At 39.6% G+C, this 22,598-nt stretch overlaps 1 protein-coding gene and 1 pseudogene across 4 annotated transcripts in view; one reads left to right on the top strand and one right to left on the bottom strand.

Annotated features, from left to right (window-relative positions):
• Positions 1-6,289: 6,289 nt before the first annotated feature.
• Positions 6,290-22,598, bottom strand: part of LOC149253596 (F-box only protein 6-like) — a 60,400-nt gene continuing 44,091 nt past the window's right edge. For 3 of the 4 annotated variants that reach the window (XM_089459984.1, XM_089459986.1, XM_089459985.1), the window contains one exon: positions 6,290-7,939. In XM_089459984.1, the coding sequence (XP_089316110.1) occupies positions 6,716-7,939 (1,224 nt within the window). In that variant the 3' untranslated portion in view covers positions 6,290-6,715. Of the gene's footprint in view, positions 7,940-9,530; positions 9,679-22,598 lie in introns of all 4 variants that reach the window. The other variant, XM_089459987.1, reaches the window with a different exon arrangement.
• Positions 7,950-9,520, top strand: LOC149253600 (uncharacterized; annotated as a pseudogene).

Raw genomic sequence — 22,598 nt, 5'->3', positions numbered from 1 at the left:
TAGCTGGAAAACGAGATAAGGTTGTAGACTTCTATAGGTGGGTTCCTGCGTACTGGTATGAGTCTGTGTCAATACAAGATTGTAAACAGGTTTTTCTTATATTAAAAGGAAGACAACAGTAGGTAGTTTTTGTCCTGCATTGGGTTTCCACCTTATATCATGGTGTTCTTATGTGTTTCTTATGTGTGATGATCTGTTCTATTTTTAATGCACCTAGTTACTGTTTATATGGTTAATGAAGTTCTAATGCACTGATTAAAGATCAACATATGATGAATTAACTGAATCATAAGTTTATTGGATATACGCTAGTTGCATTAAACACAGTTGCATGTACACATGGGTTCCCTGAATGAAAGTAGGGTATATGAATCTGATTATGGAAATGAAAAAGTTATTGATTTTCTAATACTGATTCAGGGAGAGCATGGACGGATTGGTACATCTTAGCATGTACAAAGAGGGAGCTCAATCAGAGATTTCAGCATCTATTCAAGGGGAGTATGGACAACATAATGTATATCAAAGGGAGATAATATCTTAGTTTTCCCTTTGCCCTTGATGTCAAATGTGGAGAGTGACTTGGTGTGGTTTTTGCCATCAAGTCCAAAGGGGGAGATTGTTGGCATTATGATACAGGTGTTGTCCTTGATGGAAACTCACTCAGATGATAAATCATAATGCAGCAGGTCAACATCAAAGAATTAATTATCAAACTACAAAGAATGAAAAAAGAGAGGTATACACAGGTTCACCTTGACAAAGAATCGTATATACATGGGTTAACAGTCCAAAAGGAGTGTATAACGTACACACACACTTTCACAAGAGGGAAAGTGCGTACATGTTGGAAAACTAAGTTTTTGGTCCTTGGTATTTGGTCCATGGTATTTTGATACATGGTACTGGTCCAAGGCATCTGGTCCAAGGTATTGACCCTAGGTATTTGGTCCAAGGTATTGGTCCTAAGTGGTTTTGGTCCATGCTATTGAGAAAGGCCTAAAACTATAAAATGAGGAGAAGATCATTAGGCCAAGTGTGCAAGTATTGAATATCTGATGAAGTGTGAGATCCAGTATGAAGGTTATGGGTTTGTGATGCTTTGTTGAACTAAGGATGCACCTGTCTAGATGATGATGGATGATGGATCGGGATCTTAAGAATTGGAGTGTATTATCATTATGTGGGTTCATCATGGGTAGACTAGATCTGAATACTGACGCATGTTTTATTCTAAAAATGTTGTGATCTGGGTATGACTAAGTTCTGAAATATCTGTGAAGTGTTTAAGCTAATATTTGTAGATCTGTACGCGGGTTCGCTTTGATGAAAGTGCCTATACACATTGGTTCGGCTCATCAGAGTAGTGTATACATTATGAAATATGATATCTGAATTTGCAAATGGTCCTAGTGGTAGTTGCAGAGTTCTAGGTTCTGCTCTGTGTTCTGGTGACTGTGTGATTCGGTTGTGGGTGATTCAGAAATTGATGATTGAGTAATGCAATGGTTGTATTGCAATGGTGATTGATTTTGAGCTTCAATGTTGTTGATGGGTCCAGTATGAAAATTGGATGAAACGTGGCCTTCATATTATGGTGTTGTGATCTGGGAGTATCCAGTCTGAAAATTTATGAAACATGGTCCCTGGAGGTAGAGTGAAGGTTGGAGCCTTTAGTAGGTTGGCGCCTACGTACTAGTAAACATATCGGCCTATACAAGAGCGAGGGGGTTGTAGCTCCCTTCTAGTAGCAGTTGGAAAATGAGTGAAGGTTGTAGCCTTCTGTAGGTTGACGCCTACATACTAGTATATATATCGGCTAGTACAAGAGCCAGGGGATTATAGCTCCCTTCCAGTAGTAGCTGGAAAACGAGAGAAGGTTGTAGACTTCTGCGGGTGGGTGCCTGCATACTGGTATGAGTCTGCGCCAATACAAGATTGTAAACATGTTTTTCCTATATTAAAAGGAAGATAGCAACGGGTGGTTTTTGTCCCGCATTGGGTTTCCACCTTATATCATGGTGTTCATGTGTGTTTCTTATGTGTGATGATCTGTTTTGTTTTTACTGCACCTAGTTACTGTTTATATGGTTAATCAAGTTTTGATGCACTGATTAAAGATCAACATATGATGAATTCACTGAATCATAAGTTTACTAGATATATGCTAGTTGCATTAAACACAATTGCGTGTACACGTGTGTTCCCTTAACGGAAGTAGCATATATGAATCTGATTATGGAAATGAAAAAGTTATTGATTTTCTGATACTGATTCGCCCCGCCCTCTCCATTTCCAATAGTTACTGACTATTTTTCCATTCAGATGGTGACAAGGTTATCTCCACAACTATTTTTCTACCTCTCATTAGTCTGTGCCTTTCTACAAATACTGTAGTCTTCAAGGCACACCTCTCTTAGTATCTTCCTAGTAAGGTTCTAGTTTTTCTTATCTCTTAATTCGATTTGTATCGTTTGGTTTTGGCTTACATTTTTTTGCTTATGAGTGTGGATGAAATCAATTTTATGTTGATTTCTTCACCTTCACTTATCTTTATGAGTGTAGTGTGTTTGCACTGCATTCTGCACATTTGAATCACTTTCCATCAGAGACGAGTTGCACTTGGATAACACAATAGGTATAATTTATATATTTTTTTTCTTTTAAAGGCTTTGTTCATTTCCTCTATGGTTATTGGGAAATTTATTTTTCCTTAGAGGGTTCTCTCTCTCTATATTTATATATTTATATATGTATAGTTTTTGTTGGCGTCCAATCATGGATAGGGATGGAAACATCATCACGCCCTCTGGTTTAGACTTAGGAAGTAATTCACAATGATCTAATGCATAATATTTGGTGATATGTTGTTTTTTTCATTGTCTTCCTCTATCCTTATAATAGATGAAGTTGATGAACTTAGTTGGTTCCTTCCATCCTAACGATAAAACTCCTGTAATGTGCAGAGTGAAACTATGAGGGGTCATCCCCGTTATAGGTACCATAGTCATTAGTCCATGGAAATTAATTTTGTTTTTTGTTGTTATTTGTTAAAATCTAGCTGTGTTCACCCCCAACATACTAGCACTCATCACATGCACTGAGTTATTTCATGGTTCTCAAGGAACAAAGGACTTGTTTTCTAACTGTATCTCCCTATGATAGAGTCCAGTTTCTACTACACAATCCTTTCGACTTCTTGCAGATCTTCTCAAGCACAATGAATATTTTTGCGTCTTCCACTCTTAGTCTAGAGTTTTCCCTTTTATTTATAACATTATGTCAACCTTCCTTTAGAAGAAATATTTTTTTGTGGGAAAACTCTTTCTCTGATGTATTTTCCCCACAGTATCAATGATTGTTACTCGTATAATTTTCAGAAGAGAGAAGCTATATGCTTCACCGATGTAGTAATTAAGGTTTAACCCTCTTATAAAACCTGTGAGGGTTTCCCATTGGGAGATTTTTTTCATCAATTTATAACCCTAACATACCTCTAATTTCTGCAAATTTTGAGGTTATTACCCGTAATGAACACTGTGATGGATTTAACAATATGTAAGAAATTTATTTATAATGAATTCCATGGAGGATTTTGCAGTATAAATCACATGCCAAAATGCCTTGATGTACTAATGTTTAAACAACTCGATATTGTTTTTTTTATTTGTTTTCTTCTTGATTAAAATCAAGGGTGATGCCTTTGCCATAAAACACAAGTTAATCTCACTGGATTTAAAGTCTTTATGTGATATGTATGATATACGACATTCAAATTGCTTCTACTTTTTTGTTGTTGCATCTAAAATTGTATGGGTATAGATAATTATGTTACTGATTGTTCTTTCGTTATGTCCATAGAGAAATATCTAGATTCAATATGAAAGTCGAACTGTTTTGTTGTCATATTTTATCTATGTTTCTACAAAAGAGTTCACCCAACCACAATTTCTCTTGATAAAGTATGATAGTTAGGATTCCATTTTTTTGAGGAAGGTTCCATTCCGAAAAGAGGTTAAGTACCTCTCGACCATTGGAGCTCAACTCAGTCCCTCCTCACTTTTAAGTAGATTCAATCATATTCTGTGTTTAGTATAAGATATAGGCTCAATTTTCCTACGTATCACCAAATCTAAAACTTATTAGAATCTATATGCCTTTTCTCTCTCCGAAATTTAAATGGAAAAGGTAGGACCCACACATTCATATCATTCAATACTTGTATTGAAACTCGAACTTGTTCTTACTTTAGTGGAAATCACTTGTTAATTCCTTCCAAATATTTTATTCTTTTATTTTTTTCCTACTAACATTGTCAGCAACCATTAAGAGAAAAATGGTGGGTTGGGATTTTTATTTCCTCTTTCACAACATATATTATGTTCCTAACTATAGACACATACCCTATTGTGGACAATACTTTGGTGCCCCCATGATCTTAGGTCTTGCCATTTGTTCCTTGTTCTCTTTATGAGTCTAACAAGCTAGTTCTATTGTGTAAATAAAACAATTGAATTTGACTATAGCAGACATGTCTAGAATACAGTAAATTTTGGGTTTTCACCCATACAGCTAGTATGTCAAATCAGATTGTATTTTATTAAGGCTCTCTCCCAGTAATACTATTTACCATTCACATAGTCGACAAGGGGCCACCTAGTTGTCCATTGCTTTTGAGGGTCTTTCTCTTCATTATGGCACCCATGGACCTCATTAGGCATCTCAGAGGGACCTACGACATGCATATATTATTATTTGACCTCTTGAGAGACTTATCCTTTCATTTATGAGCTAGTTTGGTGGGCTTGTCACCAAAAGTTGTATTATTAGAACATTATTTTATTTTTGGGGATTATGTAGGCCGAGTCTAACTCGAACTCCTAAGTTGTGTATAAATACAAGTGATCGGTGAGATAATTTCATCATCACTTTGGTTTTGGATCTCTTATCTCTCTCTAAAGATTTTCACACTTTTTCTAAGGATGAATTAGAGCTTTATGGATGAGTTTTGATGTATGGATATTGGCCTTTCTCTTGGAGCTTATTTATTGTAAATTGTAAATGGTTGGATATACTTTGTTAGATGTAAGTACTCACCTTTTGATGTTATTCTTATTTAATTTTTCCATATATTCTTGATTGGGATTTTCACTATTCTAGGGATAATTGTTGCATGCATTTAATTGCTTTCTATTATAGTATTCCTCCAAGGTATGGACCATTTAATGTGAGAAATCTCCTAGGGGTAAAATTTGACCTTGACAAGCCATTCCTCTTACACATGGAAGTATAAAAACTATCATATTGCTTCTTCTTTACCTAGAAGACAAATCCAAGTAACCCTAAGGCCTCCTTGACTTGAAACCAATAAAACACTCTTACTCAACATAGAATCCATCATCCCAAATATTAAGGCACTCGTCTACCAAGGGTGGTCACCAAAATCCATTTTTTAAGCATTAAAAAATTTAAAAATATTATATAATAAATTCTCCAATAATTTTGATTTGTTTGGACAATATACTTCTTTTAATATGAATATCATTTTTCTTTTGTGTATTTTCATTAATAGATAAGGTAATTCATTAAAAGTTGAGTTGGTAGTGACTTCTTTCCTACTACAAATAGAATGTATATTTTAGTACCCATCATAGATAATTAAAGAAAATATAATTTTATAAATTTCAATAAATTTTATATATAATTGTTGAAAAAATTTAACAATCATTAATTATTATTAAAAATTATAATGTAATAAATAATTACTAATTCCAAAAATACATAATAATTTCAAAATTTTAACCTAGTTTAATTTTTCAAACATAAGTCTCATACATCACATTATTCAACATTCCTAAACTAAATCAATATTCGACATTTTATAACTAAATCAATATTCGACATTTTATAATATAATCTAAGACAATTAAATGAACCAATATTCAACATTCCTAAGCTAAATCAATATTCTACCTTTTATAGCATAAAAGGTAACTTAGTTTAAAGACATGTAATTTTTGTTTCTTCAATAGTAAAAAAAATAATTTTAAGTTTCATATTAATACAACTAAAAAAAGGTCTTCATTTTGTATATAATCATTTAAACCATAAAAAATTATAAATATATCTGTAAAAATCCCAAAAATATAAAAATTTAAGCATAATAAACAAGTATTAATCATGACTAAATAATATCACATAGCTTTCACACATATAAAACCATTATAAATACATTTGTAAAAATCTCATCACACGATTATAAATACATTACACATAAAACGATTATAAATACATTTGTAAAAATTCCAAAGATATAAAATTTTAAGCATAATATTTGTTTACAAATATTGACCATCAATATTATGGTGGCTTTCACACACACCCTTAACTTTTGTCACCAAAAATAACTTCTTTGCAGCAATCATTTTATAACATTATAATCCAATACTTGATAAACCAAAGCTTCATTAAACCCATTTTATGGGCATGGGTGAACACTTACAAATCCAAATATGGAGTGAAAACAAATATATCTCCTAATCAACAAAACAATAATCCTCTATGGACTGAAGCATATCACGATTAATTCATTCAGTGATCATTCAGATTTCCAGAGTGCAGTCATTCAAATCATAGAAAATTGACAGTAATGGAAAACCCAATTACAAGAAATAAAAGACAATGATACTTGAAAATGTTGGGCCGTTGAAAGGCTTCACATGACCTTCATATCCAACCTGGGCGTGAAACCCGTGAGATGGGAATATCTTGCATCACGCGGTGGCATTGAACACCTGGGCAGGCAAGTCCATGAGTTTTCTGTAATGTTGTAAACAGCGATGTTCAGAGCAGTGTCTTTGTCCTCACATCCATAGGCTTTAACGTAGACACAATCGTCTAGTCCCGCCCATTCAAGGGAATCCTTACTTATACGTTGTAGCCGTTTAAATGGCTTGATTATGGTTGCAGGCATCCTCGTCATCTCCTTCCACAAGGGGGATTTAGGTTTTGAGCCCATGGCACGCCTCTGAAGTTCCCAGATAATGACCATTGACAAAAACAAGGATTCGGTTTTCCAGCACGCAACTAAAACCCTAGACCCACAAGTAAAGAGTTTGCTCATGCCATTGAAGGGATCATCAAATTTGCGATGATCCAATCTAGGCAACTCTGTATACATGGTCGTCTCACAGATTTTATCATCTTCAATGCTGAAACTAAGAATACCCCACAATTGCGGCTGCAGATTATCAGGCACTAAACAGTAGAACAAACTATCACAGAAAATAATATCCCTTGTTTCTATTAGTCGTAGCTCCCATTCTCTGGATATATGTCCCACCATTTTCCATGTCTTCTTGGAAGAATCGTAGATTTCTACTCCAAATTGTTCATCACGAAACGCACCCAATGCCACAATTTTGTAGGTGCCTGCATGGTCACCCTCCCCTCCCAATATGCATGTAGCATAAACAGTTGTTATTGTCGACATGGCAGGAAGTTGGATGGACGTTTGTGTTAGAGGATTGCAGATAGTAAGGGAAGCGGGACGCTGGTGTGATAAATAGAGGGAACCTAATAGGAATAGGCCTGCTTGGACTGATGTAGGTTCATACCATTGGCTACCCACTCTTAAGACCAGGGAGAAGGAGGGTTTCCAAGTTTTTGTGAGGAAACAATAGGCCCAAAAGCGAGAGTTTTCACCGTATTCCCATACAAGTAGCCATGGCTTCTTGGACGGAATGGTGTGATCCCATTTTCCAGTGTTGAAATTGGTTGATAAAAAAAGCGTATTCCATTGTTTACATACACTTCTTAATCTGCATAGGGATTCCACAGGCAGCCGTGACAGTATCTCCTCTTCTATCTCCTTTGGCAATTCAGCCAATTTAGACAGATCTCGGGTGCACCTTTTCATCTTTATCAGCACTCCAAACAACTACATCAAACATAGATTAATGTTAAATAGACAATCATGCTAATCAGAAACGATGTTACAGAAACACATACCTGCTAACTGTTAATGTTAAATAGACATCATACTAATCATAAATTTTATTATGATAGACTTACACCTGCTCCAACATAGAAACATGTAACCAATGAAAAGGTTAAATTAGGATATGTAACCAATCTATGAACAGAAACCAGTATTATGTAAAATTATAAGCTATACACACATTCAGCGACTGATAGATTCATTGGATGTGGACACTTATCAGTCCTCCCATTAAATGACTAATTCTTTTGAGAGCTAATTTATTTCTCTATATACTAGATGTGCGTTGAACCTGGACCGGAGTGTGAAATAAACTTTTCATTGCATTTGCCATTCATAAGAAATAGATTGTGAGAGTTTTGAATAGTAGTTCATAACAAATGGCTCCTGGACTGCTGGGTTTCTCCTTTGCCTCCCCTTTAGAGAAGCCCAAGGCGAAGGCCAATATTGTAACTCAGAGGGTGGAGGATAAGAAAGAAGAGGAGATGAGGGAATTGAGATTGATAAACAAGCGACTCCTGCAGCAGTTGGAGGAGAGGCGAATGCAGCAGGCGGAGATGAGGGCGGAGCTGGAGGAGGGCAGGATCCGCCTTCTGACTGTTCGAGAAGCGGAGGAGCATCTGTGCACTCAGCTTGGAGAGTTCCAGGCTGAATCTGTGGAACAACCGCCTCAAACAAGTCTAACAATTCTCTTACGCAGCGCCTCAAACTGGCGGAGCGCCTTCTTTGTGAGGCCAATGATAAGCTCCAACACCGTATAACAAGAAACAAGAAAAACCCTAGGAGAATCAATCAGACTGATTATTAAAGACGCAAGTTTAGAAGTATGAACCCTTTGAAACAAGAAACCGATGTTTTGTTATGTGACGGTGAAGTGATAAAAGGAAAGACCAAAGAAACTTCTTTCATGTAAAATGATTTGTGAAGAGAATTCACAGAAGAGGCATGATTGGGAAATAGTCCACACCTCCCAGTACCCCAAGTTCCTCAAAAGTTACTTGAGGGTTTATGCAATCTGTTGCTTCAACAGATCGAACCCTAGGTGCAACAGATCGAAGCCCAGGTGATGGTGAACACCGTAAAACACAAGGTTATATCAAGATTATACCATTCCGCCATGAAGGATCCACTGAGGGTCACGTTATGACGACCGACAACGAAGAGGACCACTGTTGGTAATGGGGATTCGGCATATTAAGTATGAAAAACCTTAACAAATACCCACAAAAATGGTAAGAAGGTGAAGGCATTAAAATTTACGCGCATAGGACCAACAATAAGTAGAACAAATCCAAATCCATGTAGAACAAATCCAATCAGTTTTAATAAAAAATAATATCAATTTATAACAGCGGCGTCTAAACACAAAAGTTTTCGTATCAAAATGAACAAACCCTAAAAACTAACCTTAAAGCTATGTTTAGCTTCTAAAACCCTTGAAGAGACTACAAAATATATTTGATAAATCTCTAGAGTATAAAGAGGCAACTCTCAATTGCAAAAGGCCAAAGAGCAAGATTGAATTCCTTACAAGTGAGGAAGATGATTTGTGGTTCGAAGTCGTAATCTCGATAGGCACCTCTTCCTGCAAAGCTCTCCACTGTACTCTTCCACTCTAAAATTTAGCTAAAGAATCAGCTTATGTCTTCCGGCAAAGCTCTTCACAGCATTTGTCCACTCTGAAATTTAGCTAGAAAATCACTATAGATATATCTTAAATAGAGATCTAACATGATCTATGAGTGAACATTATTTAGAATGAACGTTGAGTGATTGATACATTGCATGTTGCATATTTATTTATACATTTTACTTTTGATTCCAAGTGGTTAATTAAAGAACTTAAAATTATGATTTTTTGAAATTTGTACCAGATTTTAAGTAAAATTGACTAGGAAAAATGTTAAAAAAAGAGTTGGGTAATCTATTAGTTAGGGCGTAGACTAACTTATAGACGAAATGACCATTTTAATGATATTCTTTCGCGTTAATTTTAAACAAAATACGGTAGAGATTTTTTTTAAAACTTGTGCCTGAATGATTTTCCAAGGTGTTGAACCCATTTATCCATTCAAAAATACATTTTAAGCAAAACAAACACATTCTAGCTTGAAATTGTATCCCCATATTCCGATAAAAATGGGACTACACAATTAGTTATTGTATTAAATTTATAAAAATGGGACTACACAATTAGTTACTGTATTAAATTTGATCTTTATGCGTTTTAGTATTGCATTTAAATATCATTTTAAAAAGTAAATTAAAAAATGAATAAATTAAGTTTTTTAAATAAATTAATTTACTTAAAGAATATTATTAATATTAAATTTATTAGGGGTTTTCTACAAAATAAAGTTGAATTAATCCATTATTAACTTAATAACTATCAAGGATCAATTTTAAACTACATGACAAATTAAAATCAAAATTGCACATAAAATATAATGACTAATCAACATCTAAATCTATATATATATATATATATATATATATATATAAACGGGAGGATGGGTTTTACGCTCCGCGACCGTAAGGGCCTAGGTTAACCCTAGCCGCAGGAGCCGCAGGAACACGGGATACCTCACCGGAACGGCCAGCTCTGAACAGGGATCGGGTTTGGATTCGTCGCCAGTTATCGACTGCGGTTATCGGAGGGTTGACCGGTATGGAGGACCTCGGAGTTACGGATCTCGTGGATTACACCGAGGATCCTCTTGAAGGGATAGGCATATTTAGAAACCCTAATGAGGCGTCCACACCAGCTGTTGAGTTTTCCGCCACCCAGGACGCTCTACCTGTGGTCTCCCTGCCCGATCTACCTCCCACTTCACCCGCTCTGGAAGCCCCGCCTCTCTCGCCAGGAACTGCCCTACTTCTATCTTCATTATCACCAGACACATTGGCTTACGATCTGCTACCATCGCCGAGAATCGATCAAGCTACAGCACAGGTTGAGACTAGGGCAGCAGTTGAAAAACCCCCGCAAGAAGAAGGGATCAGGCCCTCGGGTTGTTTCAGCACCCCGGCCCTCCATGCTCAGCCCACAAAACCCTCCCCTGCGGTAGGGGTCTCCAATCCACTCGTAGATCATCCGACCGCACCCCGCACGAAGAAGAGATCGAAGTGCATCAGAGCGACGGTAAAAGATATTACTGTATCCTTCGGTGACCCCACCAATTTTGAGGAGACTATGGCACTGGCTCGAACGGTCCTGGTTGGACATGTGCGGGGGCGTACCTTCTCGGCGGAAAGATTGAAACTATGGGTGAAAGAAATCTGGGGTGCGCTATTCACAGAATTGCCGGAAGTACAAGAACTCCCGAGGGGATGGTTCTCTCTCCACTTCGCAAAAGAGGAATACACGGACACTGTACTGGCTCAGTACTGGCACATAGAATTGGCACCTGTGCTATTGAAGCGGTGGAGCCCTCTTTTTGATCCGGAGCGCGAACAGATAGGAGCTGGTCCTCTATGGGTGCGATTGTCGGGGCTGCCATTACAATACTGGACTGAGGAAGCTTTCATTAGGATTGGGAATGCGCTGGGAACGTATTTGGATCACGACCGATCCTACAAGGAGACCAATAAAAGAATCCTGGCTAGAATCCTGGTTCACCTGGACACCCGGGAGGGATTAGAAGAAAAAATGACTTTGAGATGGGGAAAATTTAGCAGAACGCAGATTTTGGATTACGAAGGCGTCCCTTTCAGATGCAACCGATGTCACCAAGTGGGTCACCTGTTCAAGGACTGTCCATTGAACAATAGTCAGGAAGGATCTCCAAAATCAACACCAGCAGTTTCCAGTGGAGTCCCCCCAATCAACCCTCGACCACCCCAATGCAGTGCGGGACCTCAAGGTGATTCGGTGAAACCAGACCTGCACAAGACAGCCCCGCCTTCGCCTCCGCTGACTAGGGCTCGGGCAGCAGCAGCGGCCGCGCAAGTGTCGGGTATCTCTCCTATCCTTCTCTCTAATTCATCTGATATCTCTTATGCACATGTAAATTCTATTGCATGCTCCATGGCTCAGTGCATTATTCCCCCTCCCCCTCCGTCGACATCCACTGCTCCGCCCTCATTGCCCCTTTCATCTCCGCCCCCCTCGCCATCATCATCTCGCTCGACCCCATCCCATTCATACTCTCTCCGACCCCGTTCCACACATCTGGATGTTTCTGAATCCCATTCCGGGTTGGGTATTGTCCCTCTGGGCCCTGGTTTCCTTTCATCCCGGGGTCGCAAATCGTATCTAAACAAAGCCATTAGGCATGCTGGCGCGGAAGTGGCAGCTGGGCGCCAAGCCACTATCGATGGGGTTCTTAGAGCAACAAAGCCCCCAAAGAATGGCCCCCCATGAAGTGCCTCTCCTTCAACTGCAGGGGCCTGGCTAGCTCCCCAAAAAAGCTAGCCCTCAAACGACTTTTTGAGGTCGAATTGCCTGATATCATACTCCTCCAAGAAACCCTTGGATCTGCAGAGTCTACTACTCGATCCCTCTCCTCAATAGGGGCCAGATGGAGAATCTAGCTACTGATGCCATGGGTAGATCGGGTGGACTGGCGTTGGGATACAACCCCAAAACTATCAGATTGGACTCCTCTTGGTGGGGTCATGGATACCTGGGAGTAGACATATTCTCTATTGACCTTGGTCTCTCCCTCCGTATTGTCAACATATATGGACCCTGCCAACAGAGGGAAAATTTCTGGAGACATCTTCTCACCTGTAACCTAATGACTCTCGATCACATCATCATAGGAGGAAACCTGAACTTCTCCCTGGGATTCAGTGAGTCATGGGGTTCATCGGCCCAAGTTGACCCCATCACTGATTTCATGAGGCGAATATTGGAACAGTATGACTTCATTGATACCCCTATGCAGAAGCCCCTTCCTACGTGGAGAAATAGAAGGGTAGGATCGGCTGCACTGGCACGCAGGCTGGATAGATTCTTGCTGAAGGGCCCTCTGATTCATCGGCTGCACTCATATAAACAGTGGGTAAGCAATGGGGGTATCTCTGACCACTCCCCTATCGTTTTGGAAATCCTGGGACCGCACCAGAAACCAAAAGCTCCTTTTAAGTTCAATCACTTGTGGCTCCAGGACCCGAGCTTCTCAAATCTGATCACCGAATTTTGGAGAGCACACCCCATTGATCGAGAATCCTCGATGGCAAGGGGATTCGTTAAAAACCTCACTGGGCTCAAGCATATAGTGATCAACTGGGCAAAAGAGAAAAAGACCAGAGAAGATGAGCAGCTTAATAAAGTGGAAGATGAATTGAATGCCCTTCTGGACGAGCGAAATCTGGGGTTCATAACACAGGAAGACAAGGCTCGTCTGGTGGAACTGGAAAACCAGAAGAATAATATTCTAAAGGGTAGGGAGGAATCTATCAGACTTCGCAGTAGAGCAACTTGGCTTAAAGCCGGAGATGAGAATACTAGATTCTTCCACAACTTTGCCAAAGGAAGGAAAGTGGCAAATACCATATGGAACCTTCCCCTTCCTGATGGGGGACTGGCAGATTCCTTTAACAAGCTCTCAAATCTGGGTACTACACACTTCAGAGGTCTATACAAGAGCCCTGCAGGTACAAATCTGGCGGAAATCATCAATGTGGCCTCACATCTCCCTAGATTCGTTGATGAGGACGACTCTGAAGATCTTGAAGCACCCGTCACCATGGCAGAATTGAAAAGTACTCTCAAATGGTTCCATAAGGAAAAGAGCCTAGGACCGGATGGCTGGACTATAGAGTTCTACATTGCCTTCTTTGATCTCCTGGGAGGAGATATACTAAAGGTGGTGGAGGAAAGTAGGATCTCGGGTAGTCTCTACAATGCTATTAATTCCACATTCATTGCCCTCATTCCTAAAACAGACACCCCATCCTCTTTTGATGACTTCCGTCCCACATCCCTATGCAATGTTCTCTATAAGATCATTGCTAATAGGATCAAGCCTATCCTGTCCAGACATATCTCCCCACAACAATTTGCATTTCTGGAAAACAGGCAGATCCATGAAGCCATTGGTTCAGCCCAAGAAGCGATACACTCCATTTGGACAAAACACCTCAATTGTATTCTGCTGAAGATAGACCTATCCAAGGCATTTGACCGAGTCAGCTGGCTATATATCAAAATGATCCTTATACATATTGGCTTCCCCCTTGCCCTAATCAATTGGATCATGGCTTGCATCACCTCTCCCACCTTCAGTATCTTGATCAATGGATCAGCCTCACACTTCTTTCACTCTGAAAGAGGGTTGCGACAGGGCTATCCTCTCTCGCCACTACTCTTCCTACTGGTCATTGAAGCTCTAAGCCGGCTTATCATCACTGCAAAAAGGGAGGGGACTATCAGAGGCCTCAAAATCACGGATGAATGTTTCCTCACACATCTACTATTTGTAGATGATGTCTTAATTCTATTGGATGGCAGCGTACAGGACACATCTTCCTTCACTCGTATCCTAAGTCTCTTCTCAAAAGCTACGGGTATGGAAGTGAACAGATCGAAGTCCACTATCACAATGGTCGGAACCTCAGCCAACGAATCCCATGTGGCTAGACAGGCTTTTCCTTTTACCTCCCAGCCTTTGGACAGAGGCCTTAAATATCTGGGATATTGGTTAAAGCCGACATGTCAAAAGATTGCTGATTGGGTATGGCTAGTAACAAAGATAGAAAAAAGGCTAACATGCTGGAGCTACAGATATCTATCCAGGGCTGGGAGATTAACCCTGATTAAATCCGTACTTGAAGCTACTCCGGTATTCTGGATGGCACTGGCTTGGATACCTCGGAATATTCTGGCAAAACTACAGCAACTTTGCAATAGATATCTATGGGCTCGCAACCAAGACAAGCGTATATTTGCCTGGATTGGCTGGAACAAGATTGCCTTACCAAAGAAATGGGGAGGATGGGGGTTGAAGGAGCTCCCTATCTTTGCAAAAGCTTTAGCAGGAAAAATGGGTTGGGCTCTTCTGACGACCCATAGTTTATGGACCAGAATCACTTTCCATAAATACATCTGGCCTCTCAGCATCATCGACTGGGTTAGGCTCCCAGAGTGGAATAAAACTGGCATATCATCTATCTGGAAGGCCCTATTACACTCGCTGCCTCTCATCAGAGATAACCTGGTTTGGCGTATCAGAGAAGGGAACAACGCAAGGATTGGACTTGACCCTTGGACGGGAAGCGGTGGAAGGCATATACTGCCACATGATCTGGTGGCACACCTCTCAGCTCAAAATATCAAGGTTATCTCACAGATAGCGGATCATGACCATACGGACATCTTTCATCAAGCATGGAAATCCGCGCACCAACTAAACCTCCCTAGAAGATGGCATGCAGCCTGGGAAGAATACAAAGAAGCCTTGATCGAATCACATATTCGAATAATAGAGGGCCCGGATGAACTAGTATGGAACCACACAGATCACGATATATACACTCCCAAGGAAGGTTACATACAGCTTATCGCACACAAAAAACCTGAGGACATTGCTAGTTGGTGGCAGAGTATCTGGAAACATGCCGCATCTCCCCGATCTAAGCTTTTCAATTGGTGCATATTGCGGAATAAAATCCCCACCGGAGATCATCTCATGAAAAGGGCACAACATGGTCCTACTCGGTGCGTTCTTTGCAAGGAGGATTCGGAATCAACAGACCACATATTTCTGAAATGCCGAGCAACACTGAATCTTTGGCAAAACCTCAAGCCCTTCATAAATTACTCTGGTGATTGGGTCGGAACAGACCTCATCAATGCATGGACAGAATGGGAAAAGAAAAATAAAGGCTCGAAAAACATCAATCTCCCCATCATTGTAAACTGGACCATCTGGAAAACAAGAAACAAAGCGATATTTGAAAACAAGCCGATACACTGGCCATTGCTTGAGGCCGGGATTATATCTGCCCTGAAGGAACTTCCCGACCCGCCTCCTCCTTCATCTCGTCAACCTACTCCTCCCCCTCCCATCGATCAAAGTATACCTTGGGCATATTTCGATGGAGCTGCTAACTTGCAAAGCTGTGGAGGAGGCATCATCCTAAATGTATCAGAGCATCATCAATTCAGAATCAAGGCCGGTCTGGGTGCCGGTACCAATAACTTTGCAGAACTCATCACTCTTCGCCACTTACTTCACTTTGCACTGAGACACCACTGCACTAGCATCAATATATTTGGGGATTCTCAGATCATCATTAATTGGATTAATGGCACAGCTACATGTCACATGCACTCTCTCAGCATTATCTTACATGAAGCTCTTGCTCTCAAATCAGCATTTAACAATATTACTGTCTCTCACATCTACAGGGAACATAACAAAGGTGCCGACAAATTATCCAAGGAGGCAGCGCTGATGGACAAAGGCATTTGGGAGATTACAGAGATCAAAGACCAGCAGGAACAAAGATTTTTCCACCGTCCGTATATAGACCCGGGATACCCAACCTCGGGTCATCTAACAGCATAAAGGGAACCGCTTATATATGACAGCAGTATATATATAGATTCATACTGAAATTTTTGATAATTTTTTGGCTAGATATGTGACGAACAGGCTACTGTAACAGCTCAGACAGCTTACCCTGCGTGGTAATGCAAATTAACAGCACAAACTGTCAATATTTTGTAAAAACAGTCTCATGTAATTTCTGCTTATTAATGAAATATTTATGGATTTTTCCAGAGGAAAAAAAATATAAACATTTTTTTAGTTACAATAATAATTTAACCATATAAAAATATTTAAATTTTAAATTATATAATATTAATAATCTTTCGGTGTCTTCCCCAATGGGGGTGAGAATCTCGGAGCACGTGGCCACCGAGTCCCATGATCGTTAACAGTTGGCATGCCAGCGGAGGACTGACCTCCTGGTCCTTTTATATGAATTGGTGTAACCAGAGGTGTAATTGCACTTGTAAATGTGATCGTGTGAAACTTGGTCTTGTCTCAGCGAATGTGGGTGGTGAAAGTTTAATGAGCGGGATGGCTCAACAAGATGATATTTGCGTTTGCATTTCATTCCTGTGTTGGGCTCCTGGTTGGTATTCTACAAGCAAGTTCAAGAGTCAAAGGTGGGCTTTCAACGCCGGGTGGTGGCATCTGATCTTCCCCTACAACTCTTGGCTATGTGAATTCATTATCGTTTTGCTCCAAAGGCAACCCAAGATTTATTGTGTATGCATAGTGCAATTGCAAGTAATTGGGGGAACTTGGTATTTTTGTCTTCCATAGATTTTGGAAGGTGCGAGTAGTTGGTCCATTGGAGGCATCTCAAGGAAAAAACATACAACATATGAGCTTTGGAGGTGGTGCTATTAGGGGTAGTGGTGGTTGTGTGAGGGATTCTTCATTTCTAGTGCTTGGTTCGAAAATTGTCGCGTCTGGTGGTTTCGTGGGCGTTTCTATGTGTGCGGTGGAGATAGAGGATACCTTTATAGAGTATTTGTCATCAACATTTTGGTGTGGGCTATACAAGGCTTCTTGGGTAGTTTCGACCTGAGGTGAATTTCTCCTGCCTTATCCTTCTCAAGTAGCTTGTGTTCTCGTCGGGGTGCTCAATTAGTGGTGAGGTGGTAGTTAGGTTGTAGCGTGTGGACGTCTGTAGAGAATTGTGGATGAAGGGAGACCTAGTTTTTGGGTGTGGAGGTCTGGGCAAGTTTCAGTGGGTCAGACTCTGAAGACTGTTAGGGGATTTGGCTTTCCTAGACTGTTCAATATGAAACCTTCCTCATGTCATGAGTGCTCCTCCCCCCTTCCAAATGAGGCTCTACAAGTCATTGGGACCACACGAGGTTGGATTCTTCAAAAAATTTGGCGATGGTGGTACCCAAGATGCGACAGGGTGGTAAGAATATTGGCCACTCTCGACTATCGAGTGTTGGAACGTGTGGCGGACGTGGTAGTAGAAAGCAGACTTCCTGTGGAGGTGGGAGGTCTCAACAACCTTAGCGAAGTGGTTGTTGTGCTGAGGTTGAACAACTAACCGGGGATCTAGTCGACATGCAGCTCCCAGCCTGGAGGTAGTTTAACATTGATGTCTGGAGAATTACTGTGAACTAATTCAATCTCTGCGCTATTAGGTAGAGTCAGCTGAATGGGTTCGAAGGGAGGAGCATGTTGAGTTGGTGGCCACCTTGGACATGATCCACTACTTTCAGTGCCAGGTCAGAGAGCGAATGGTGGTTGTCTGGAGAGGTCAAAGCCACCTTGGACAAAAAGTGGAAAAGTTGGAGACTTGGCTGGTGCACTTCAAAGGGCGCGCCTAGTGCAACTTCCTCCCTCTGCCACCTCTTGGAACTGCCTTGGATAACCCAACTTCCATTACGTCGAATGAATAATATGTTATTAGGTGTTTCTTTATGTATTGTCTATATTTTGCTGCCTTTGGCCCTTTCATTTATGGATGTTGTCCTTAACCTCCTTTTTCTATTTTTGTCACCTACTACAAACATTGGAAAACAAACTCAGTCAGGTGAGACCACCTAGTTTTTTCTCTATAGGATGTACATTCTTTTTACCATATGAATAAAGCATTGACCTACAAAAGAAAAATCCTTTAGTGTCATGAAATAATCAATTTTGACATTTTGACCATGAATCAACTCTTATCATAAATGTGTAATTTAAAATTGGTTATGCATAAAATCTTTACAAAAGAGAATTTCAGTAATCAAAAGAACTTAATATTTAACAAAAATAATGATCATCTTTTATCAATGAATATAAATAATAAATTAAGTTTTCTATCACATTAAGACGATATTGAAAGTATATATCATAATTTTACAACAATCCTAAAATAAAATTATCGATATTTGGTTTCAAAATTCATTGGGGGACATCCTTAGTTTGTTGTGATAAGGATGAAAGAGTAGGCTCGCCCATCCTCTCTTGATAAGTCATAAATTTCTAGTATTTTTTATCGGTTTCTGGATATACTCTTATTGTTATAGTGGTAGCCTATAGGATTGATCTTGGGCCTTCCCAAGGCTACTCTAATGAGGTACTAGATAAAAATAGGAAGACAGATTTGATGAATGAACTTGCAGCTCACATGTGAGACAAGCTAGACTTGAGGGCTTCCAAACAACAATTTCACTTCATTGATTTAACAATCAAACAATACATATTTTTATATTATTACAGTCAGTTATGGAGATCAGACGAGCTCCTGGAAAATATGATCTAAGTCCTAAATAAAAACACAATCACAACATCCTAATGAATATTTTTTCAATTATTTCCAAGTCTCCCCCTTAATGGAGAAAGCATTTATTTCCATGCCTAATATCTCTCTAAACAATTCAAATTTCATCTTCCCAAGAGGCTTAGTGAAAATGTCAGAAAAATTTTCACAAGTATTACAATATTCAAGAAAAATATCTTTAGACTATATCTTCTCTATAAAAAAATGAAACAAAGCATCAACATGCTTTGTTGTTGCATGATAAATTGGATTATTTTCAAACTTGATCGAGCTCTAGTTATCACATTTTATCACTATAGCCTTCTTTTGTTCTTCTCCACATCTTGAAGAACTCTCCTCAACCAAACAACTTCACATGTTGTTGCACACAAATCTTTATACTTTGCCTCAGTAGATGACAATGATACAATAGTATGCTTCTTACTACTCCATGAAACAATCCCGGATCTAATGCTAAAAGCATAACCTGTAGTAGATATCCTATCAACTAGTTTACCGGCCCAATCTGAATCTGATTAACCTATTAGCTCAACATCAAATGAATTGGTATACTTAATACCAAAATCAAATGTTCCTTCATGATACGTTTGTACAAATTTCACTGCTTCCCAATGGCTTTCTTCAGGTCTCGCTATTAAATGACTTATCACACTAACAGAGTATTGTATATTAGGTCTAGTTGTAGTAAGATAATTCAAGCTTCCCACTAATTGTCTATACATTGTACTATCAACCTCCTTTCATCCATCATCATTGTGAAGTTTCACACTCTGTTGCATTGGAACAAAAGCAACTTTACATTGATCCATTTTCAACTTCTTAAACAATCCTCTGTCACATACCCAACTTATCCCAATATTTTTTTTGTACACATGCTCTTGCTGTAATTATTTGCTTTAAAATCCTTTTCCTATCCTTATAATTATTCCTTATACTTTAAAGTTCTTCAACATATTGAGTTACTTTTTTTCCCTTATTTAGTACCCTGTATGGAAATTAATGAACACTAAATATATTTCTTATATTCTAGGGACTAAGGTTGGCTCTTATATGTATATTTTTTCAACTTGTCCAAAATCCCCCATGGGCTTATGCTTGATGCTCCTTTAGTGTTATTTAACCAATAGAGGCATCATGTGGGTAATGTTTATTTTTTTTTTCCACTTTACCATGAATGGAATGAAGGGTATACAATTGGTTTTCATGTACTTTCCTACACTAATGATAGATAACATGACAAATTCATCCATTTTCTATATTGCCACGACCATGCGAATCTTATATATTGGATTTACTTAACCTAGTTTCATTCATATATATACCTTGATCAACAATCTCTCATTGATGTGATTCCTAACTGTTAAGTTATGGTATGTTCTATGCTTATAATAGTTTACTTCTTTTTCTTATTATATTCTACAGATTAGCAATCACATGTACATAAAGTAAAGTGTAGATAGAACATTAAACGATCGACAGAAAACAAGCCATGACAAGAGACACAAGATGTGGCGGCTAGCTAGGGACAAACCCCACAATGTGTGGGGAAACCCTTTGATAAAATCTTCTTTTACCTTCAATAATTCAGCAGAGAGAAATAGTACAATAAATCTGATTCATATCAGCAGTAGCAAACCCTAGATCAGCAACATCAACATTAGCGGCTTTATTATCAAACTAGGGTAGACGATATCTCACAAACTGACCATCGGATTGACTTCATTCCACCACGAAAAGTTGTGGCTTCTAGAGGAGGTTCAAATGAACCTACAGCGCAATTCAGATGAGGAGATATTCTAGGCCATGCAAGTCAATCTTTACTTCTGCAGTTGTAGCTTCAGTTTCAACAGTTTCCGACTTCAAAATAGGGCAGTCGATATCTTGCAAACTGTTCGTTGGATTGACTTCATTCCACCACCAAAAGTTGTGGCTTTCAGAGGAGATCTAGATTGACCTACAAAACAGTTCCAAAGAGGAGATCTTCTAGGCCACACAGGTCAATCTTTGCTTCTGCAGTTGTGGCTTCAGGTTCAACAGCTTCCGGCTTCACATGTGTGAGAGAGAGACCCATTTCTGCGCAGTGGATAGAGAGAGATTTGATGAGGAGAGTGAGTGCAAATGAGGAAAATTCCTCTTATATTTATAAACAACGTTGGTGTTTGAATAGATGCCACTGTTGGGCTTCTAGCCTACATGAGTTGTAGGTCAGCTTGATAATAATTCCATAATCAAAATAAATTCATATCTCCATGAATACTTATCGGAATCGGATGATCTAAAATCAATCCTACACCTCTCGATGAGAGGAATCTAATAAAAATATTATCGGCCATGAATAATATGACCCACATGAAGTTTTGTCCTGGTTGCCAATTTTAACACTCCCTCTCAACCAAGGAGAACTTCATCTACAATCTATCTATCGGTCGTTACTATTCATCCATCAAATGCACTGCCCTATACAGCCTGACCCTTGCCCTGCTCTGCTCTATTCTGCCTATTCTACTTTGTCTTGTTCTGCCCTATACTCATCGGTATTGTTTTGCTCTATTCTGCTCTGCTCTTGCATTGTTTTGTTCTGCTCTGATTTTGTCCGAATTATGAAGAAGAAGAAATGATCGAGGATGTATCATACTAACTCAAAGTCAGTCTTAGAGTATGTACCACTAGTCCCAGACCAATCTCAACCAACCCGAAGTCAGCGTCATAGTGAATACAACTCAACTGGTCCTAGACCAGTATCATCCTCCACTCACTCAAAGTCAGTCTCAGAGTGCATACCACTGGTCCCAGACCAGTCTCAGCCGACCCGAAGTCAGCTTCATAGTAAGTACCACTCCTACCACTGGTCCCAGACCAGTATTGCAGTCTCAGAGAGTGTACCTACTACCACTGGTCCCAGACCAGTCTCAACCAACCCGAAGTCAGTGTCATAGTATGTACCACTCTCACTGGTCCCAGACCAGTATTGCACTAACACAAAGTCAGTCTCGGAGTATGTACCACTGCTCCCAGACCAGTCTCAACCGACCCAAAGTCAGCATCATAGTATGGTACAACTCCTACCACTGGTCCCAGACCAGTATCGCAATCTCAAAGAGTGTACCACTGGTCCCAGACCGGTCTCAACCAACCCGAAGTCAGTGTCATAGTATGTACCACTCTCACTGTTCCCAGACCAGTACTACACTGACACGAAGTTAGTCTCGGAGTATGTACCACTAGTCCGAGAACAATCTCAACTGACCCGAAGTCAGTGTCATAGTATGGTACAACTCCTACCACTGGTCCCAGACTAGTATCATTTATCCCAGATTAATGGAGGTCATCCTAGCGTAGG

This window comes from Pinus tabuliformis, chromosome 7, assembly GCF_031772625.1.
Source record: "Pinus tabuliformis cultivar Carrire ecotype Pingquan chromosome 7, CPIR1, whole genome shotgun sequence".
Classification (NCBI taxonomy): Eukaryota; Viridiplantae; Streptophyta; class Pinopsida; order Pinales; family Pinaceae; genus Pinus; species Pinus tabuliformis.
Note: the sequence above shows the minus strand (reverse complement) of the source record. Positions and strands in the feature narration are given on the sequence as shown.